Consider the following 16362-nt stretch of genomic DNA (forward strand, 5'->3'; position numbering starts at 1 on the left):
ACTCTGAATGCCTAAATATTTGGAAAACATCAGCATGCCCATATTGATTTTGAGCATTCCAGAGAACGTCGTGAATGTCTGAAAATTGAGTGTGCATTCCATAGCATAGGTGCACATCTGTTTTTTTGACATTTGCAAAATTAAATAGGAAATGGCCAAGATTCACATTTAAATTTCAAAATCTAGTTAGTTTTTCAACACCCCCACCGTCCTAAATACACACCCCCTGGCTAAATACAGAGGGATTGTATCCAATGGCTGCATGAGTGGAAGGTCATCCAACCAATCTTGTTCTTTCACTCCTCTCCCTGAAAACCCTTGCGCACACACACACACCCATTCTATAGGGCTGGGATTCCTCCTGGGCCGTGTGGGCCACATAAGCTCAGGATGGTGGAAGTGTCATTCAAAATCAGGTGGCACCATTCCTGGTGCAAGATCCCACAATTACATCAGCTGCCTTCATTAGGCAAAATAAGGCAACTGCCCCAGGTGGCTGATGCTAGCATGTAGAGAGGTAGCTGCACCCTCTCGGACGGCCCCAGGGCTACGTGGCCTGTACTGGACCCCCTAAACTAGCCTGCTGCCTTCCGGTGTAGTGGGAGATTCTTCCGCGCTGGTGGCTGCATAGCAAGACCCAATTGGGTATGCAGAAAAGTGTCCTGGGCTGGCCCTGCTTCTCTGACCATAATGCAGAACATTTTCACACAGCCGGAATGTTTGCAATACCACCCCTTTTTAAGAGAGAGAGCATTAACGAGGAAAAATATCGAGAGGGAAAGAGAGGTAGGCAAGAGCAAGATTCAGAATGCACATTTTATTTTAAGGTAAAAAAAAAAATGAAACGAAAACCAGGTGAGGTGGGCATTGGAAGCCAGAGCTTTTTCTCAACACTCTCTGCTCCAAGAAAAACACCCCTCTTTTGCTTGCTGCCCCCCTAAGATATAACAAATACTTGTTCTAGCCTATTTTTTTAAGGTTGTCCAGTTAAACCATCTTTTCGAAGATTCCTCTTTTACCTATTTAGAGTTTCCTTCCAGAAACAATTTTCAATATATATTTATATTTATATATATTTATATATGTATATTTTTGTACAGGATATACAGATTTGAAAATGAGACACGGTTGTTGTTGTTTTTTACAACGACGACAACACGGGCCTGTAGCCGCAGCACTCTTGTAGCTGCGCTGTAGTGATCTTCAACGTTGGTGGACCACCTGTCAAGTCACTGATGGGCAAGGAGATTCTGGGAGCATTATGTACACGGAAGGGCTATTTCTCTCTCTTTCTCTAAAAGGTTAAAAAAAGGCTCTTGTGATTTAGAAGTCATGTGCAGTTTCTTCATAGCCCTGTGGAAGCGGGAAATAGAGAGGGAGGGAGGACAAAAAAAAAAAAAAAACCACCCACAAAATTATATACAGTGTAAACATCACAAGGCATAAAACATCTTTTCCCCTCCCCACCTAGGATATGAGGCTCCGCAAAGACTGCGCCGGGGGGGGGGGGGCGCGTGCTAACAGTCCTCTTCCGCCTCCCTGGGTTTCTTGTGCAGAGCACGGTTAAAGCTGTGGCAGGCGGGCACCCAGTGATTGTCGTGAAGGCCGAGCCTGCAGCCGGGGACGCTCCTCTGGGACCGGTGGCAACACATCCAGTAGCCGGGTCCGTAGGGCAGGGCTTGGCAATAGGGCTTTGGGTGCCAGCGGCACAGCGAGACGTCGCCCTTGGTGTACTTCTTCTTGCACTGCTTGCAGGGGTCTTCCCGGTAGCGGGGGTCGCGGACCCAGCGGGAGTCCGCCGGCCTGATGTTGTAGTACCCAATGAGGAACTTGAAGTACCCGCAGGTGCATTTGAGCGCCACCAGGCTCCGGGTGGGCAGCAGCCCGAAAATCTTCACGATGATGTGGTGCGGCAGGAAGAGCAGGTACTGCTGCGGCTCCAGGAGCTGCTGGATTTTGAACCTGGTCTCCAGGAAGTCGTGGGACCTCTGCCGCTTCAGGCGCGAGGAGGCGAGGGCCTGCGGGGCACTCTCCGAGGGCGCCTCCTGGGGCTCCCCAGGAGCGAGGGCGGGCAGGCGCGGGGCTTCATCGCCCAGGGGGGTTTCCTTCCCTTGAGGGTCCACTCGGCACTCTTCGGGGAGGGTCTCCCCTGAGCGCAGGCACTCCTGGGGGGGCTCACACCTGGACAGGAGCAAGAAGAGTCTGCCAGGAAGAGGGTCTTCGCCCAAGGCGGCGTCGGAAGGCTGGGCGGCTCTGCAGCCGACGTCCCTCTTGGTGATGGAGATGCTAATGCTTACGGACTCTCTCACTCGCGCGTTGGGAGCCAGGCTGGGAAGAGTTGCTGGCTCCTTCGGCATACAATCAACCGTCGCTTTTCTGCTGTGCAAGGAATGTGGGGGCGCCTGAGCAGCTTCCGGATATGTGGGTTTGCTTGCCTTCTCAGAACTGAGCCAGCCACAGCTGGAGGAGACTGATCCTCCCTGCTCAAGCATGAGAAGGCCGTTCCCAGCACGGGCACCTGCGATCGAAGATAGCTGGCCTTCCAGCGGTGGACAGGGCTCTGCCTGGCTGGGAGCTTCTGGGGGCGCCTTGCTGGCGTCGTTCTCCGGGGGCGCTCCACTTGCCAGCAGCATCCGCCCCACGTTCCGCCGGAAGCTGTTGTTCCTCGAGAGTGATCCTGCTTCACGTTCATTCTGGCGCCGGAGACACTCCGACTCCAGCTTGGCCACCATGTCCAGCACTCGAAGGGGCTCTGCCTGCTGCTCCCCATCGCTGCTGCCGCCGCTGCTGCTCCCCCCACAAGCTGCCTTTTCAGAGGGAGCTTCGCAGGCTCCCGAGGTGGGAAAAGGTCCAGGGGAGGCTAGGGGAGTGGCTTTGGGCTGGCCAGGGAACTTGGTCACAGCAGAGGCACTGGGGCAGTTTTTGGAGCAGTCGGCCAGCAAGACGCTGGCTCTTTGCTCCAAGAAAGCAACCATCTCGACGACCGACAGGGGCCGTCCCGGGAAACCCCCCTCCAGGCCGTCATTCACATTATGGACAGAGCAGTGCTCAATGCCGCAGGCAAATGGCTCAGGCTGGTAGCACCTCCCGCTTGCCTCCCTCATCCTTTCCAGGTGGACCTTCGCCTTCTTGATATCCAGCGACTTTTTCCTGCGCTTAGTGGACCTCCCGTCGATGTCCCAGGTGCTCTTGTTCTTCACGGAGAGCACCCGGCTGCGGTCGACGCATTGCTGGGCCGCAAAGAAGGCGACCTTCTCCTTAGTGTTCCCCGGCTTCACGATGGCCCAGATGTCCAGTGGCCCCTCTCCGTCGTCCCCCTGGTGGATGGTGGCCGGGAGGGCAGCTCTCCTCTCCTTCCCGCCGGGCCCTTCTGCGTGGCCCCTGCTGCTGCCGATCGTGTTGCGGGAGAGTGTCCCCAATGGCTTCCGAAGAGAGGGGGTTGGAAAGAGGCTTGGCTCAGGGCTGCTGGGCTTCTCCTCTTCTGCCAACCTCGGCTGGCTCATTGGTGGGCTTCGGGGAGGGTCCAGGCTTATTTCGAGAGGCCGTTCTTTCTTCTGCAACTTGAGATAGGGCTTTAAGTGCATGCCAGATATTCTAGGAAAGGAAGAGAGAAATGCACGCATTAAAAACCGAAACCATTGCTGATTTTTGAAGGGTGCTTTTGTACACAAGGAGCCAAGAGCTGAGAGATCAAAAGGAGATAGGATACCTTTTTTATAGAGTAGGTAGGGAGTTGTATCATACATGCACATGTGTGCACACAGACACACACATATAAACACATATTCATAAACACGTGTGTGAGAGAGAAACAGGGAGAGGAGGACACCCCTGGCTACAGTCCATGCTGCTTGGGGCTGACGGAAGTTCTAGTCTAAAATATTGGGGGGGGGAGAGAGATTAGCTTGGCAAAGGCTCTGATATAAATTGGACCCTAAAACTACAGGAAGAAGGAACTTCAGTAACAATGAACAAACTCATTTTCGGCCTCTCAAGACTGAGTTCATTATTGATTATTTGTTTGGATTTTATTTCTAAGACTGAGCTGCAGATCCATCATTCTGTTGGGACTGCTGACCCAGAATTAAGCCATGACCTTAGCATGGTTTCTCAAGCACCCATGAATTTTTGGAGGAGTCCGGCATCTTCTGTCGTAGCACGAGGGAGTTAGGAATGAAGGCCCAGACACACCTTAGGAGGGTGGCTATTTCTTCCTAGGGTGTTGGTTTTTTTTTTAACCAATCATTGTTCTCATAAGCTGTTTCGAGGGTCCTACTTTGGCAGGCAAGGGACACAAATATTTAAAACGAAGTGCAGTGGTACCTTGGATCCTGAACGCCCTGGAACTCGGAAGTTTTGGCCCCTGAACGCCGCAAACCCGGAAGTGATTGTTCCGGTTTGCAAATGTTCTTTTGGAACCCAAACGTCCGATGGGGCTTCTGATTGGCTGCAGGAGCTTCCTGCAGCCAATCAGAAGCCGTGATTTGGTTTTCAAACATTTTGGAAGACCATATGCAATGCACCGGAACAGGGAATGATCTGCCTCTCTACCTCAGTGTCCCCTCGGGGCCTCCTCTTCCCTCCAGGCAGCTGCTGCCCCACAGAGAGGTGCCTGCTCACACCACACCACAGGGGCCTGGGAAGAGGAGGCCTCCAGCCTTAGTGGCCCAACAGATACTGGCCAAAGGTGGGAGGCAGCAGTGACAGCAGCAGGGCTGCTGCAACAAACAGCTGTGCCAAGCCTTGGGGAAGCAGGGATGGGAGAGGGCATTAGAGGAGGGAGGGGAGAAAAGAGGGATAGAGTGCCGCAGCACCCCTGACCATCATTCAAGGCACCCCACGGCACACTGGTTGAAAACCACTGCATTAGGGGGTCACTTTCATGTTCATAGGGACGCGGGTGGCGCTGTGGGTTAAACCACAGAGCCTAGGGCTTGCCGATCAGAAGGTCGGCGGTTCGAATCCCCGCGACGGGGTGAGCTCCCGTTGCTCGGTCTCAGCTCCTGCCAACCTAGCAGTTCGAAAGCACGTCAAAGTGCAAGTAGATAAATAGGAACCGCTACAGCAGGAAGGTAAACGGCGTTTCCATGTGCTGCTCTGGTTTGCCAGAAGCGGCTTTGTCATGCTGGCCACATGACCTGGAAGCTGTACGCCGGCTCCCTCGGCCAATAATGCGAGATGAGCGCCGCAACCCCAGAGTCGGTCACAACTGGAGCTAATGGTCAGGGGTCCCTTTACCTTTACCTTCATGTTCATAGCAGTGGAAGACAACAGACACCCAGATGTATACAACACACAATATTGCCATCTTCATAGTTTTCCTTACAATTTTAGAAAACCCACGGATTCACAGAACTAGTCTCTCCCAAGTCAGAATGAATAGAACAGGCTTCCTCAAACTCGGCCCTCCAAATGTTTTTGGCCCACAACTCCCATGATCCATAGCCTTTCCCTTTGCAATTCTCACACAAGCTGCCTTCATTGTAGGAGACATCAGAGTTACCTGGGACCCAAAAGAGGTCTATAAATTGCCAGGAATCCAGTGTTCCTCCCCGTTTTCTTGGGATCCTTGCTTAAAAATGGGATTTTCAGCCACCAAGAGCCTATCGAAAGGCAGCTGAGGTAGAAAGCGTTTGCCCAGGAGAATTGGGGACTCTGCATCTAACCGTACCGTTTGACCGGGTGTAACGCAGAGGATGTGGAATTCAGCAGTTCCCGGTGGAGGCCAGCTCGGCAGGAACTCTTCATCATCACTCTCCCCTCCACCTCCACCTGCGGCAGGTTGTCACAGCCAATCCATCCTGGTCCTCTGGTGGGGCTCCTGCCTGAACTTATCTCGCTCCACACGGCGGTCAACGGGGTCTTTGGCACCTAAAAAACGCTGGGGGGAAATGAAAACAGAGAGGCGTTGTTAGAACGCAGCAAAGACACACAAACCATTGTGCATTATGCACACACCAGCGGCATTGCGGCTGTGATTAAGGGAACTGCATGTTTAAACATAAAAATACAGGAAGGTGCCTTACAGGGGTCAGGCAACTGGCTCAACCTCATGCATTTAATGTCTATTTTATTATTATTTATCACATTTATGCCTCACTTTTTACTCCAAGGAGCTGAAGACGGAATACAAGGTGGTTCTCCCCCCTCCTTGTTTAACCAGCACAACAAACCTGTGAGTCAGATTGGGCTGAGAGGCAGTGACTGGCCCAGGGTCACCCAGGGAGCTTCATGGCCAAGTGGGGATTTGAACCCTGGTGTTGCAAATCCTAGTCTTGACACTCTAACCACTGCACAACACTGTTCTTGGACTGCAACTCCCCGGTGGTCAAGGATGATGGGAGCTACAGTTGAGTAATACCCAGAGGGCACCAGGTTCCCCCCCCCTGCTTACAGATGACTTTGGGTGCGGCATACGGAGTTGACACCCACCAGCCCGCCCTGCCCTGCTGTCTTCCAATTGTTGCTGCACCCAGACAGGATGGCCAGTGGTCAAGGATGATGGGAGATGCAGGCAGGCAACATCCGGAGGGATGCAGCTTTGCCGCCCTTGGTCTACAATGACTGGTAGCAAATCTCCAGGGTTTCAGATAGGAGTTTTGTCTCCCCGGCAATGTATGGGGGTGTATAGGGTGTTACGGGGAGAGGTAGTATCTCTGGTGGAAGACACATTGTGCTCCTTCTGGGACACTTTGTCCACCTTCAGTCCCCTGCACTCAGCTCTCTTGCCTGCGGCTCCTAGAATACTACTACTACTACTACTACTAATAATAATAATAATAATAATAATAATTTCCCCAGCCACTCTGGGCAGCTTCCAACCAAATATTAAGAACAGTACAGCATCAAACATTAAAAACTTCCCTAAACAGGGCTGCCTTCAGTTGTCTTCTGAAAGTAAAATAGTTACTTATTGCCTTGACATCTGATGGGAGGGCGTTCCACAGGGCGGGCGCCACCACCGAGAAGGCCCTCTGCCTGGTTCCCTGTAACCTCACTTCTCGCAACGAGGGAACCGCCAGAAGGCCCTTGGTGCTGGACCTCAGTGTCCGGGCTGAATGGTAGGGGTGGAGACGCTCCTTCAGGTATACTGGACCGAGGCCATTTAGGGCTTTAAAGGTCAGCACCAACACTTTGAATTGTGCTTGGAAACGTACTGGGAGTCAGTGTAGATCTCTCAGGATCGGTGTTATCTGGTCCCGGCGGCTGCTCCCAGTCACCAGTCTAGCTGCCGCATTCTGGATTAATTGCAGTTTCCGGGTCACCTTCAAAGGCAGCCCCACGTAGAGCGCATTGCAGTAGTCCACATGGGAGATAACCAGAGCATGCAACAGCAGCCACACCCCGGGAAACGGCTTCAACTGAACAGCTAAACCAGGTGAGGGGAGCTGATGGGTGTCAAACCCTCGGTGAGTTAAAAGGCTAAGGAGTAAACCTGGATGACTCCTTGTACACCTCCTTGCGGCAACTCCTGCAGCCAAGCTGGTGCCAAACCCATTGCTCTGCTTTCCCTTGGACCACATCAGTCTTGTCATCTGGGCAGCCCAGGACCTCCAGATGCACCATCCAGGCTTGTGACCCAGGGGTGTCACTTCGGTGCTGCTAACACAGCAAAAACAATGTGGGAGGCAGCAGTTACTAGTTGCTGGTCTCTGCAGCCGCAGCAGGCACTGTGATTCTCCAGCAGACTGACTTTGCCCCCAGAGGCATGCTTCCATGCCTTCTCAGGACAGAGCGAGGGCAACAACCTGAGACTTCCTGGCCACACAGTGTATATACGGTACTCTGCCCCTGAGCTGCAGTCTAATGTCCCGTCCTCCCTCCCCACCAATCTCCTGTAACAGCCTCACACGTTTTCAACAACTGCACCTTGGGAAGAAGGGTGCTGTGGCATCGAACACCTTGCCATTGTCTTTTGCCAAAGGATGGGTTGGTCCTGTAATATGATGTTTCGCCTTTTTTCGTATTATAGGGAAGCGGAAAGCAGGAGCAGCAGAACTGCTTATGCTGCTGACTTTCCAAATCCAGGCAACATATTGGATTTCAGAGCAGTACAGGCTGACACACAGCAGGAGCGGCTGCCCTTGGTGGCCCCTTGGGCCAAGGAGACTGCAGAATGAGCACAAGCACAGCTGCTGGGGGACTTTTCCCCAATCTGCTCCTTACACATGTGTGCCTCTCCCTCTTACACGCACCCGCCCGCCCCCCCTCCAAAAAATCACTTGAGTGTAGGATTGTTGTTTTTTCCACACAAGAGCGTTTGCCTCCACACTGGAGAGAAACCTGGAGGGAAGCCTGGAAAACGTCAGACACAAACATGTGACCTGCAGGCAGAACCCAGGGTGGAAAACAAGCCCTGAGCTGGGAAAAAAAAAATATGGATTAGTCAGTGCCAAGGCAGTGGAATGTCATCTGGTTAAATACTGGTTGGTATCTAGGAAATTGTGCCACCGAGTTGCTAAACAGGCCGTACTGGCAATTAGGTGGCAGCACGTGGCTTTGTGAGCCTTCAACTCTGCAGCGATGCATCCGGGATTTTGTCGAGCGCTTCAGAATGACAGCCTTGTTTAGACTTTCTTCCTGCACTCAGTCCAAATTTCTGCAGATCTAAAATCCCTGACTAAGCAGACACAGGCGTAGGTCTGCCACCATACTACTACTTGGAAACTGTGATACATTTCCGAGCACAATTCAAAGTGTTGGCACTGACCTTTAAAGCCCTACGTGGCCTCGGCCCAGTATACCTGAAGGAGCATCTCCACCCCCATTGTTCAGCCCGGACACTGAGGTCCAGCTCCAAGGGCCTTCTGGCAGTTCCCTCACTGTGAGAAGTGAGGTTACAGGGAACCAAGTGGAGGGCCTTCTCGGTGGTGGCGCCCACCCTGGGGAACGCCCTCCCACCAGATGTCAAGGAGATGAGTAACTACATGACTTTCCAAAGGTATCTGAAGGCAGCCCTACTACTACAAGATATCCCTTTTAAACAAGGGGCTGGCACCTCTTTGCCAAGCCCTTCCCCCCCCCAAACCTGGCCAAAGCTCCTCCCTTTATACTTTAACCATCCCTCTTCTTCCTCCTCACAGCTTGCCTGAAGCCACCACCCCTCATGGTTTGTCCCAACCCTCAACATCTTTTATATGAGGGAGGAAGATGCTTCCGAGAGCCGTCTGCCCAAGCGCAGACTGTGCCTCCCACATGCCTTTATACAGCTCTTTTTGGGTGCCTGCCAGCCGTGCTGCCTGCTTGTTTTCCTGCTAGTCTGTCATCACATTGGAACTGCCACGGCCACCTGTTGGTGGCCATGGGAACTGCAGTGAGATGACAGACTTGCAGATTTATTATCTAGCAAGAAAACAGTGTGTGCCTGGTCATAGAATCATAGAGTTGGAAGAGACCACAAGGGCCATCCAGTCCAACCCCCTGCCAAGCAGGAAACACCATCAAAGCATTCTTGACATATGCCTGTCAAGCCTCTGCTTAAAGACCTCCAAAGGAGGAGACTCCACCACACTCCTTGGTAGCAAATTCCACTGCCGAACAGCTCTTACTGTCAGGAAGTTCTTCCTAATGTTTAGGTGGAATCTTCTTTCTTGAAGTTTGAATCCATTGCTCCGTGTCCGCTTCTCTGGAGCAGCAGAAAACAATCTTTCTCCCTCCTCCATATGACATCCTTTCATATATTTGAACATGGCTATCATATCACCCCTTAACCTTCTCTTCTCCAGGCTAAACATACCCAGCTCCCTAAGCCGTTCCTCATAAGGCATCATTTCCAGGCCTTTGACCATTTTGGTTGCCCTCTTCTGGACACGTTCCAGCTTGTTGGTATCCTTCTTGAACTGTGGTGCCCGGAACTGGACACAGTACTCCAGGTGAGGTCTGACCAGAGCAGAATACAGTGGTACTACTACTTCCCTAGATCTAGATGCTATACTCCTATTGATGCAGCCCAGAATTGCATTGGCTTTTTTAGCTGCTGCATCACACTGCTGACTCATAGTCCTCGTGATCTAACTGAAAAGCTCTGAAATGCTTTTACGGTGCCTCATGATGGTGGAGAACCCAATAAGGGTTCTTGCAATGGTTGCGAGGGGGCATCACCAGTGCCCTGTTCCGCTCTTTGCCCTCCTCACATTGCTCCTATTCCCATTGCCTGTACTACCCATCTCAGCTCAATATCTGTGCACTGTATGCCTTCCAGACATAGCTGCCAAGTTATCCCTTTTTTTAAGGGATTTCCCCTTATGCTGAATAGGCTTCCTCGCGAGAAAAGGGAAAACTTGGCAGCTATGCTTCCAGACCCAACACTGCTGTCCCCTTCATACTGTTCTCCAGAAGGCACTTTACAAAAGCATGAGAGGAGTACTGGGCACCAACAGGGCTTTGAGATCGTAGCTGGATACTGTACTGATGAAAGATTTGGTGGGAAAGGACGAATGCAGTAGCAGCAGAGGTGGCTCAGGACCCTTTCTCAGCCCTAACCCGGCGCTCCCCCACCATACAGGCATAAGCACAAGCAAACCCCAACAGGAGGCGCTGGGATGTTTGCAGAATACCAGCAGCAGTGATAGACTCTGTGTTATTGTACCCTGTCTGGCTATATGGAAAATGACTCTCCATTTGAGGGATGATGATGATAAGGGGCAAATTCACATGCGTTATCTTTGTGGAACAGATGAGATGCTGAATGGCATTCTTCCCGATAGAAATTCACTCACACCTCTTTTCTGTAGGGGAAGGCCAGTTCTAAAAAATAGTGTACTATCTTGTCCTTTGTGTTGCCTCTTATCTGCAGTGTTTTTCTGGAAATAAACTCTTTTAAGCCACAGCCCATATGTGTGTGTTTTCAATCAAACGTGAGCAGGTGGTTAGCGTATCTCACCCTGTGAAACGCAACTGAACTCAGCACCAGAATGTAGCCCTGCCACCTTCTCTTCTTCCTGGAAAGTCACCCTTATTTAATTTTTCTGATTAGCCACACCCCTGTGTTACGAGAGAGAGAGAGAGAGAGAGAGAGAGAGAGAAAGAGAGAGATTTTGGGGTTGGGGGTAAAAAATAAAGGTACTAGTCCATAAGGAGAAGAAAACCAACAGTTCAGCAGTAACTTTACAGGACTAACCAAGCTATCACAAGAGAGTGGCAAGCTTTTGGATTCTCCAGGATTCTTCATCAGGAAAAATGTTACTCAAAGCAGGAGAGTAAAGGAGACTTTATTTTTTTATAAAAAAAGGGGGGGGGGACAAAAATTAGGTTGATGTAGCCATGAGGGCAACTTAATTTTTGTACAATTTCCCCCTCTTGCCCCTCACCCACTCCTTTTGTAGCATCTTGCCTGCTGAAGGGTGGACGCAAATCGGACATCAGGAATGGCAATATCCATAAAAGCTGGTGGGAGAACATCTCAACCGCCCAGGACACTCTGTAGGTATCTGTTCTGGAAGGACAACATGAAACTGCCGAATTCATCAAGACCTTTAATGCCATCACTTGTGGGGTTAACTGGAGACAAATGATTTTTTTTATCACACCACGTGTTAATTGCTTACAGATAGCAATATCTGCGCTATCTTGAACTGTTTCTTGCAAATGTGCAGGTGTTAATACAATCATCTCTCAGTAACAATCGCTAATCTGCCACTATGAAGGCTTAAAGGTGTGCCTATTTAACATATATATTAAGTTCCAATTATCACCGGCTGTAATTTTTGCATCTCATTGCCATTCAACTCCCACCTTAAAGTTTTCTTCTTTCTATACCTGCCAACTAAAATGCCACCTTCGTGTGCCTGGTGAAATGGGCTTGAGTCCCCAGTCTGATTGTTCCATCATGGTTACTCCCATAAGAAGCAGCGCAAGGCCATCCTCAAACCGGTCCCAATTTTGCAGAAGGTTGCTCTGCATCCTGAACTCTTCTTCCATTCCAGCAGGCAATGGGAATTCAGCACGGGATACAACTCGGTGGAGAGAAAAGACCCCTTCAGGACAGTGAGGGAATGGGGGTCAGTGCACAGGAACCAGAGGGAGCCCCGTTTCCACAAACACAGCAGGTTCTGAGATGCAGGGAGCAGCCTTGGAACCAAGGGTTAAAAGGGGAGCAGAGCTGAGGTGCTAGATCTGCAGCATCTGGGCTTGAGGAGGCCATGGGAACCTCACCTGTCCTGAGCCTAATCTAGCTGAGGAATCACAACCCTCCTCCCAAAGCCAATGAGCCCCACCTGGCCAGCTAGGGAGCTGGGTTGTGGGCCTTTGCCCTCCCTGCCTCAGCCTCCCAGAGCAGGATTTATCCAATCTTGGGTCTCCAGGTAGCAGGACCAGTGGTCAGGGATGATGGATGAACTATAGTCCAAAAACATCTGGAGACCCGAGTTTGGGAAACACTGTCCTAGAGCGTACCTGCCACTGCTCCCTACGCAATGGAAAGTGCAGAACACACACAAAAGTATAATTTTTTTTTGCAAAAGAGAGACAAAACATTTGATTTATGAGCATGCTTAAGTTATCCAATATTAAAAGCTCAGGGGAAGGCATCGGTATTTTTAATCACGGGTTCTTATGGGAGTTTTCTTTCTACACATTGTTTTCCTCCTCCTCCTCCTCCGTATTCCTGCTGGTGTGTTCATAGAGACGGAGGCCCCTGGTCCATGTGCGCGGACCCTGATCCCCTTGCCCTTCTCTATTGCCCTGTGAGTATTTTCCAAGCCCCCAACCTCTCCTTCTCCATCCCCAGCTTGCCCTGGGGTGTCACACGCTGGGATCCCCTTCCTCTTCCCCGTTTCCTGCCAGTTTGTGACACTGAACTGAACCTCGGCTGCATTTCCTGACTGTCGCACTTTGGACTTGGTTTGCTGTATTGAACCTGGACTGTATACACCAGGGGTGTCAAACTCAAATTCATCGGGGGCCGCGTCAGCAGTTTGGTCACCCTCAAAGGGCCGGTTGTATCTATAGGACTATGTGTCCACTCTTTATTATCATAAATTATTGTCACTGCATTCAATTATTACTGTTTTTTGTAATAATGTAAGTAATAACTAGCTCTGAAAGCAGAAACATAGTCAGAATAATGGCAAGTAGATATTCAAATGTACAATTATTGTACAATTTATTGAAAAATGATTTTTGGAAACTGCACTGGGTGGTGGAGGCTCGCTAGGGTTTCATGCAGGACCTTTGCAGAGCTACTAGTACCTGGAGATGCTGGGGTCCTTCTGCATGCAGGACAGATGTTCTGCCAGTGAGCCACCACCCTTCACCAAAGGCACTGGCTGAGGTTGACTCACTGGAGCTGCTCTCCTGGTTCCAGGGTTTAAGGGCCAGAAGTATAAAGCAGCATCCTATGTTTCTGAGGAGAGGGAGAGGGAGGGGAGGGGAGGGAGGAAGGAAGGAAGGAAAGAGGGAGTGGGAGGGAGAGAGGAAGGAAGGAAGGAAAGAGGGGAGAGAAAGAAGAGTAGGAAATAAGGAAGGGAATAAAGAAGGAAAGAAAAAGAAAAAGGGAGAGAAGACGGAAAGGGAGAAAGAAGGAAGTAAGTAGAGGGAAAGAAAGAATAAGAATGAGGGAGAGGAAGAAAGATGGGAAGGACGGAAGGAAGTAAGAAAGAAAGAAAGAAAGAAAGAAAGAAAGAAAGAAAGAAAGAAAAGAGGGAGCAGGAGGGAGAGAGGAAGGAAAGAGGTGAGAGAAAGAAGAGTAGGAAAGAAGGAATAAAGAAGGAAAGAAAAAGAAAGAGGGAGAGAAGACAGAGATAAAGAAGGAAGGAAGGAGAGGGAAAGAAAGAATAAGAACAAGAGAAAGGAAGAAAGAAAGGGAAGGGGGGGTCGCCGCCTTGATTCAGCGCCAGAAAAGAGCACTTAGGGACCCAGGGGCAAAAAGCATTTCCCGTGCAGCATGAGGCAGCGGGTGTCCGTTTTAGGAGAAGTGCGTAAAGCCTCAGAGTTGCACGTTTGTGAGGCTGAGCTGCTGCTGAGCTCACGTTCATGAGCAGGAGGAGGAGGAGGTGAGGCAAGAGGGGGTGGAGGTGGCGGCTTGCCGGGTCGGTGCCCGGCAGCACCGTGCGGAGAGTCCCAAGCCTCTGGGACGCAGCAGTGCTCTGTAGCACTTTGAATCCTCCTCCTCCTCCACGCGGCGCTGCTGGGTGCTTTGTCTGTGCTTCAGCAGCAGCAGCAGCCATTTCCAGGCGCCGAGCCGTGGCAGGAGGAGGAGGAGGATTCAAAGTGCTACAGAGCACTGCTGCGTCGCAGAGGCTCGGGACTCTCCGTGCGGTGCTGCCGGGTGCTGACCCGGCAAGCTGCCTCCTCCTTCTCCTGCTGTGGCTCGGGGTGCTCCACGCAGCGCTGCTCCGGCCGCCTTTCTACCCCCCCCCGGCCCCAGCTGTTTGTCGGCGCTTTGTCGGCGCGGCGCTTCAGCAGCAAGGTCCTGCTGGCTGGGGCGCTCGGCGGGCCACATGACGAGGTCTGGCGGGCCGGATTTGGCCCGTGGGCCTTGTGTTTGACACCCGTGGTATACACCCTTGGGACTGTATACACCAGCAGGACTGGTTGCCAGGTACGCCAGGGTTCAGGACACCAATGATCAAGGGTGATGGGAGCTGCAGTCCAGCAAAATCCGGAGGGCACCATATTAAGTACCCCTGCCATACAGAAACATTGCACCTGCACAAACACACACAGCTACAATTGGCCACAAGGTTTGGCCAAGGCTCTACAATCCCACACATGCAAGCATGTATAACCATCACCTGTGACAGAGTTTGGAGGCTCCTTACAACCATTTCATGTAGAGGAGTTTTCTGCTGCAGGTCGTTTGTGAAGGTCCCTCAGTCTCAGTAAGAATTTCTAGGGGGCTGGTCTTTGTAATCTGCGACAGCAGAAACAAGGAGTCTTCTGACACCTTGCATCTTCAAAAGTGCCGCTTCATGGCCGATAGAGGGTGCCATTTGTATGCACCCAATTAGGCTTCAGGGTGGTAAATGAAAGACATTCAACCAGGAAATTCAATTAAATGTTTTACCTGTTCTGGTAATCAAAGCATCTCAACCGGGTAGGCTTTCAAAAAGTCACTAGGTTCTTTTGAGATTCAAATCTAACTAGGGCCAAAGCTAGGAGATGCCCGGGATAGAATAGCAGCAGTGCCCACATCCAGGCAGATCAGGGGCTTTGGGAGAAAAATAAGCAGCCACTCTCCACATTGCTAACTTTCCATCAAAAGCAGCAAGTGACTTGCAGCTTAAGGAATGTTGACAGCTGAGGTTTTATTTCCCACTTGCTCTCTTGCGTCCTCCTGAATAACCTGTTTTTAAGGCAAAATGGGGAGCACCTCGAGCCTTCGTTCAAAGAGCTGGCAAAGTGCTTGTCATTGCAAACACTGAATCTACACATTTCCAGTCTGGCAGGATTCTGATGCTTCTGGAAGCCAAGCTGTTGATGCAGCAAGAAGGGAGGAAGATTTAAGAGCTGGAAAAGAAACTGGGAACCATCCAGCTATATGGGAGGCAGCATGTGCCCAAGAAACACTATGAGGAACGTCAAAATCAGCTCAGAGGCAGAGCTGCATGCAAAAGACTCCAGGGTTCAGTCTCCAGCATATCTGGGTAGGGCTGGAAAAGATTCCCTGCCTGAAACCTTACGAGACCTGCTGTCAGTCAGTGCGGACAATACTGAGCTAGATGGACCAACGGCTAGACTCAATGTGAGGCAGCTTGCCATCTTCCTATGGCCTCGGACTCTTGTATGAATTCTGAGAACCTTATGGCTGGTTTGCACATCACACTGCCACGTAAATTACTTTACACAGGATGGCTTGCAGGTGGACAGTGCAAACTGATGCTCCCAGGTTGAGCTTGAAACAGATCCTTGTGAACAGTGCACTCACAATTCAGGGACGCCAAAGGACAAGTAAGAATAATCTCAACTGTTACTTTGCCTCATCGCCAGGTGTTTCCTACGCCCTGTCGTGAAACTTAATAATAATAAAAAAAGCAGGTTCAGGGGGATCTTGGTTTCCCCCTGCTGTCTGGAAGAGCATACAAAAGAGCTGGAAAATAGGACCACTCAGCCCATGCCCATCACCAACCCCAGACTCTGCGTCCACCATACTTTCAGGTAACGACAGGGAGAATTTGGGCAAGTTACATTATCAGCTATCTGCGATTGTTTCAGGACTACATCAGAGTGGCTGTTTGAAAATGTTTAACCCCCACCTCTAAAAAGGAGAAAGCAATAAATCACTGTGGTACCCTTCTCTCTCACACTCACTCATTACAGCAAGGGGCCCACTTCCATTCGAGTGTTGTGTGCGTATGTTGTACACATGCAGCCTCTTCCTTTTGTAGTGCACCAGGCATGGGGAACCATGGACCCTCCAGAGAT

At 50.9% G+C, this 16362-nt stretch overlaps 1 protein-coding gene across 3 annotated transcripts in view; it reads right to left on the reverse strand.

The window, feature by feature from the left end:
- Positions 1 to 797: 797 nt before the first annotated feature.
- FBXO34 (F-box protein 34) overlaps positions 798 to 16362 on the reverse strand; it is a 53557-nt gene continuing 37992 nt past the window's right edge. For all 3 annotated transcript variants that reach the window (XM_035102659.3, XM_060270972.2, XM_060270965.2), the window contains exons 3-4: positions 5672 to 5881; positions 798 to 3594 (exon numbers count right to left, since the gene is read on the reverse strand). In XM_035102659.3, coding sequence (XP_034958550.3) covers positions 1518 to 3594; positions 5672 to 5751 — 2157 coding nt within the window. In that variant the 5' untranslated portion in view covers positions 5752 to 5881 and the 3' untranslated portion in view covers positions 798 to 1517. The remainder of the gene's footprint in view (positions 3595 to 5671; positions 5882 to 16362) is intronic.

The sequence above is a fragment of the Zootoca vivipara genome, chromosome 1, assembly GCF_965207765.1.
Source record: "Zootoca vivipara chromosome 1, rZooViv2.hap1.1, whole genome shotgun sequence".
NCBI lineage: Eukaryota > Metazoa > Chordata > Lepidosauria > Squamata > Lacertidae > Zootoca > Zootoca vivipara.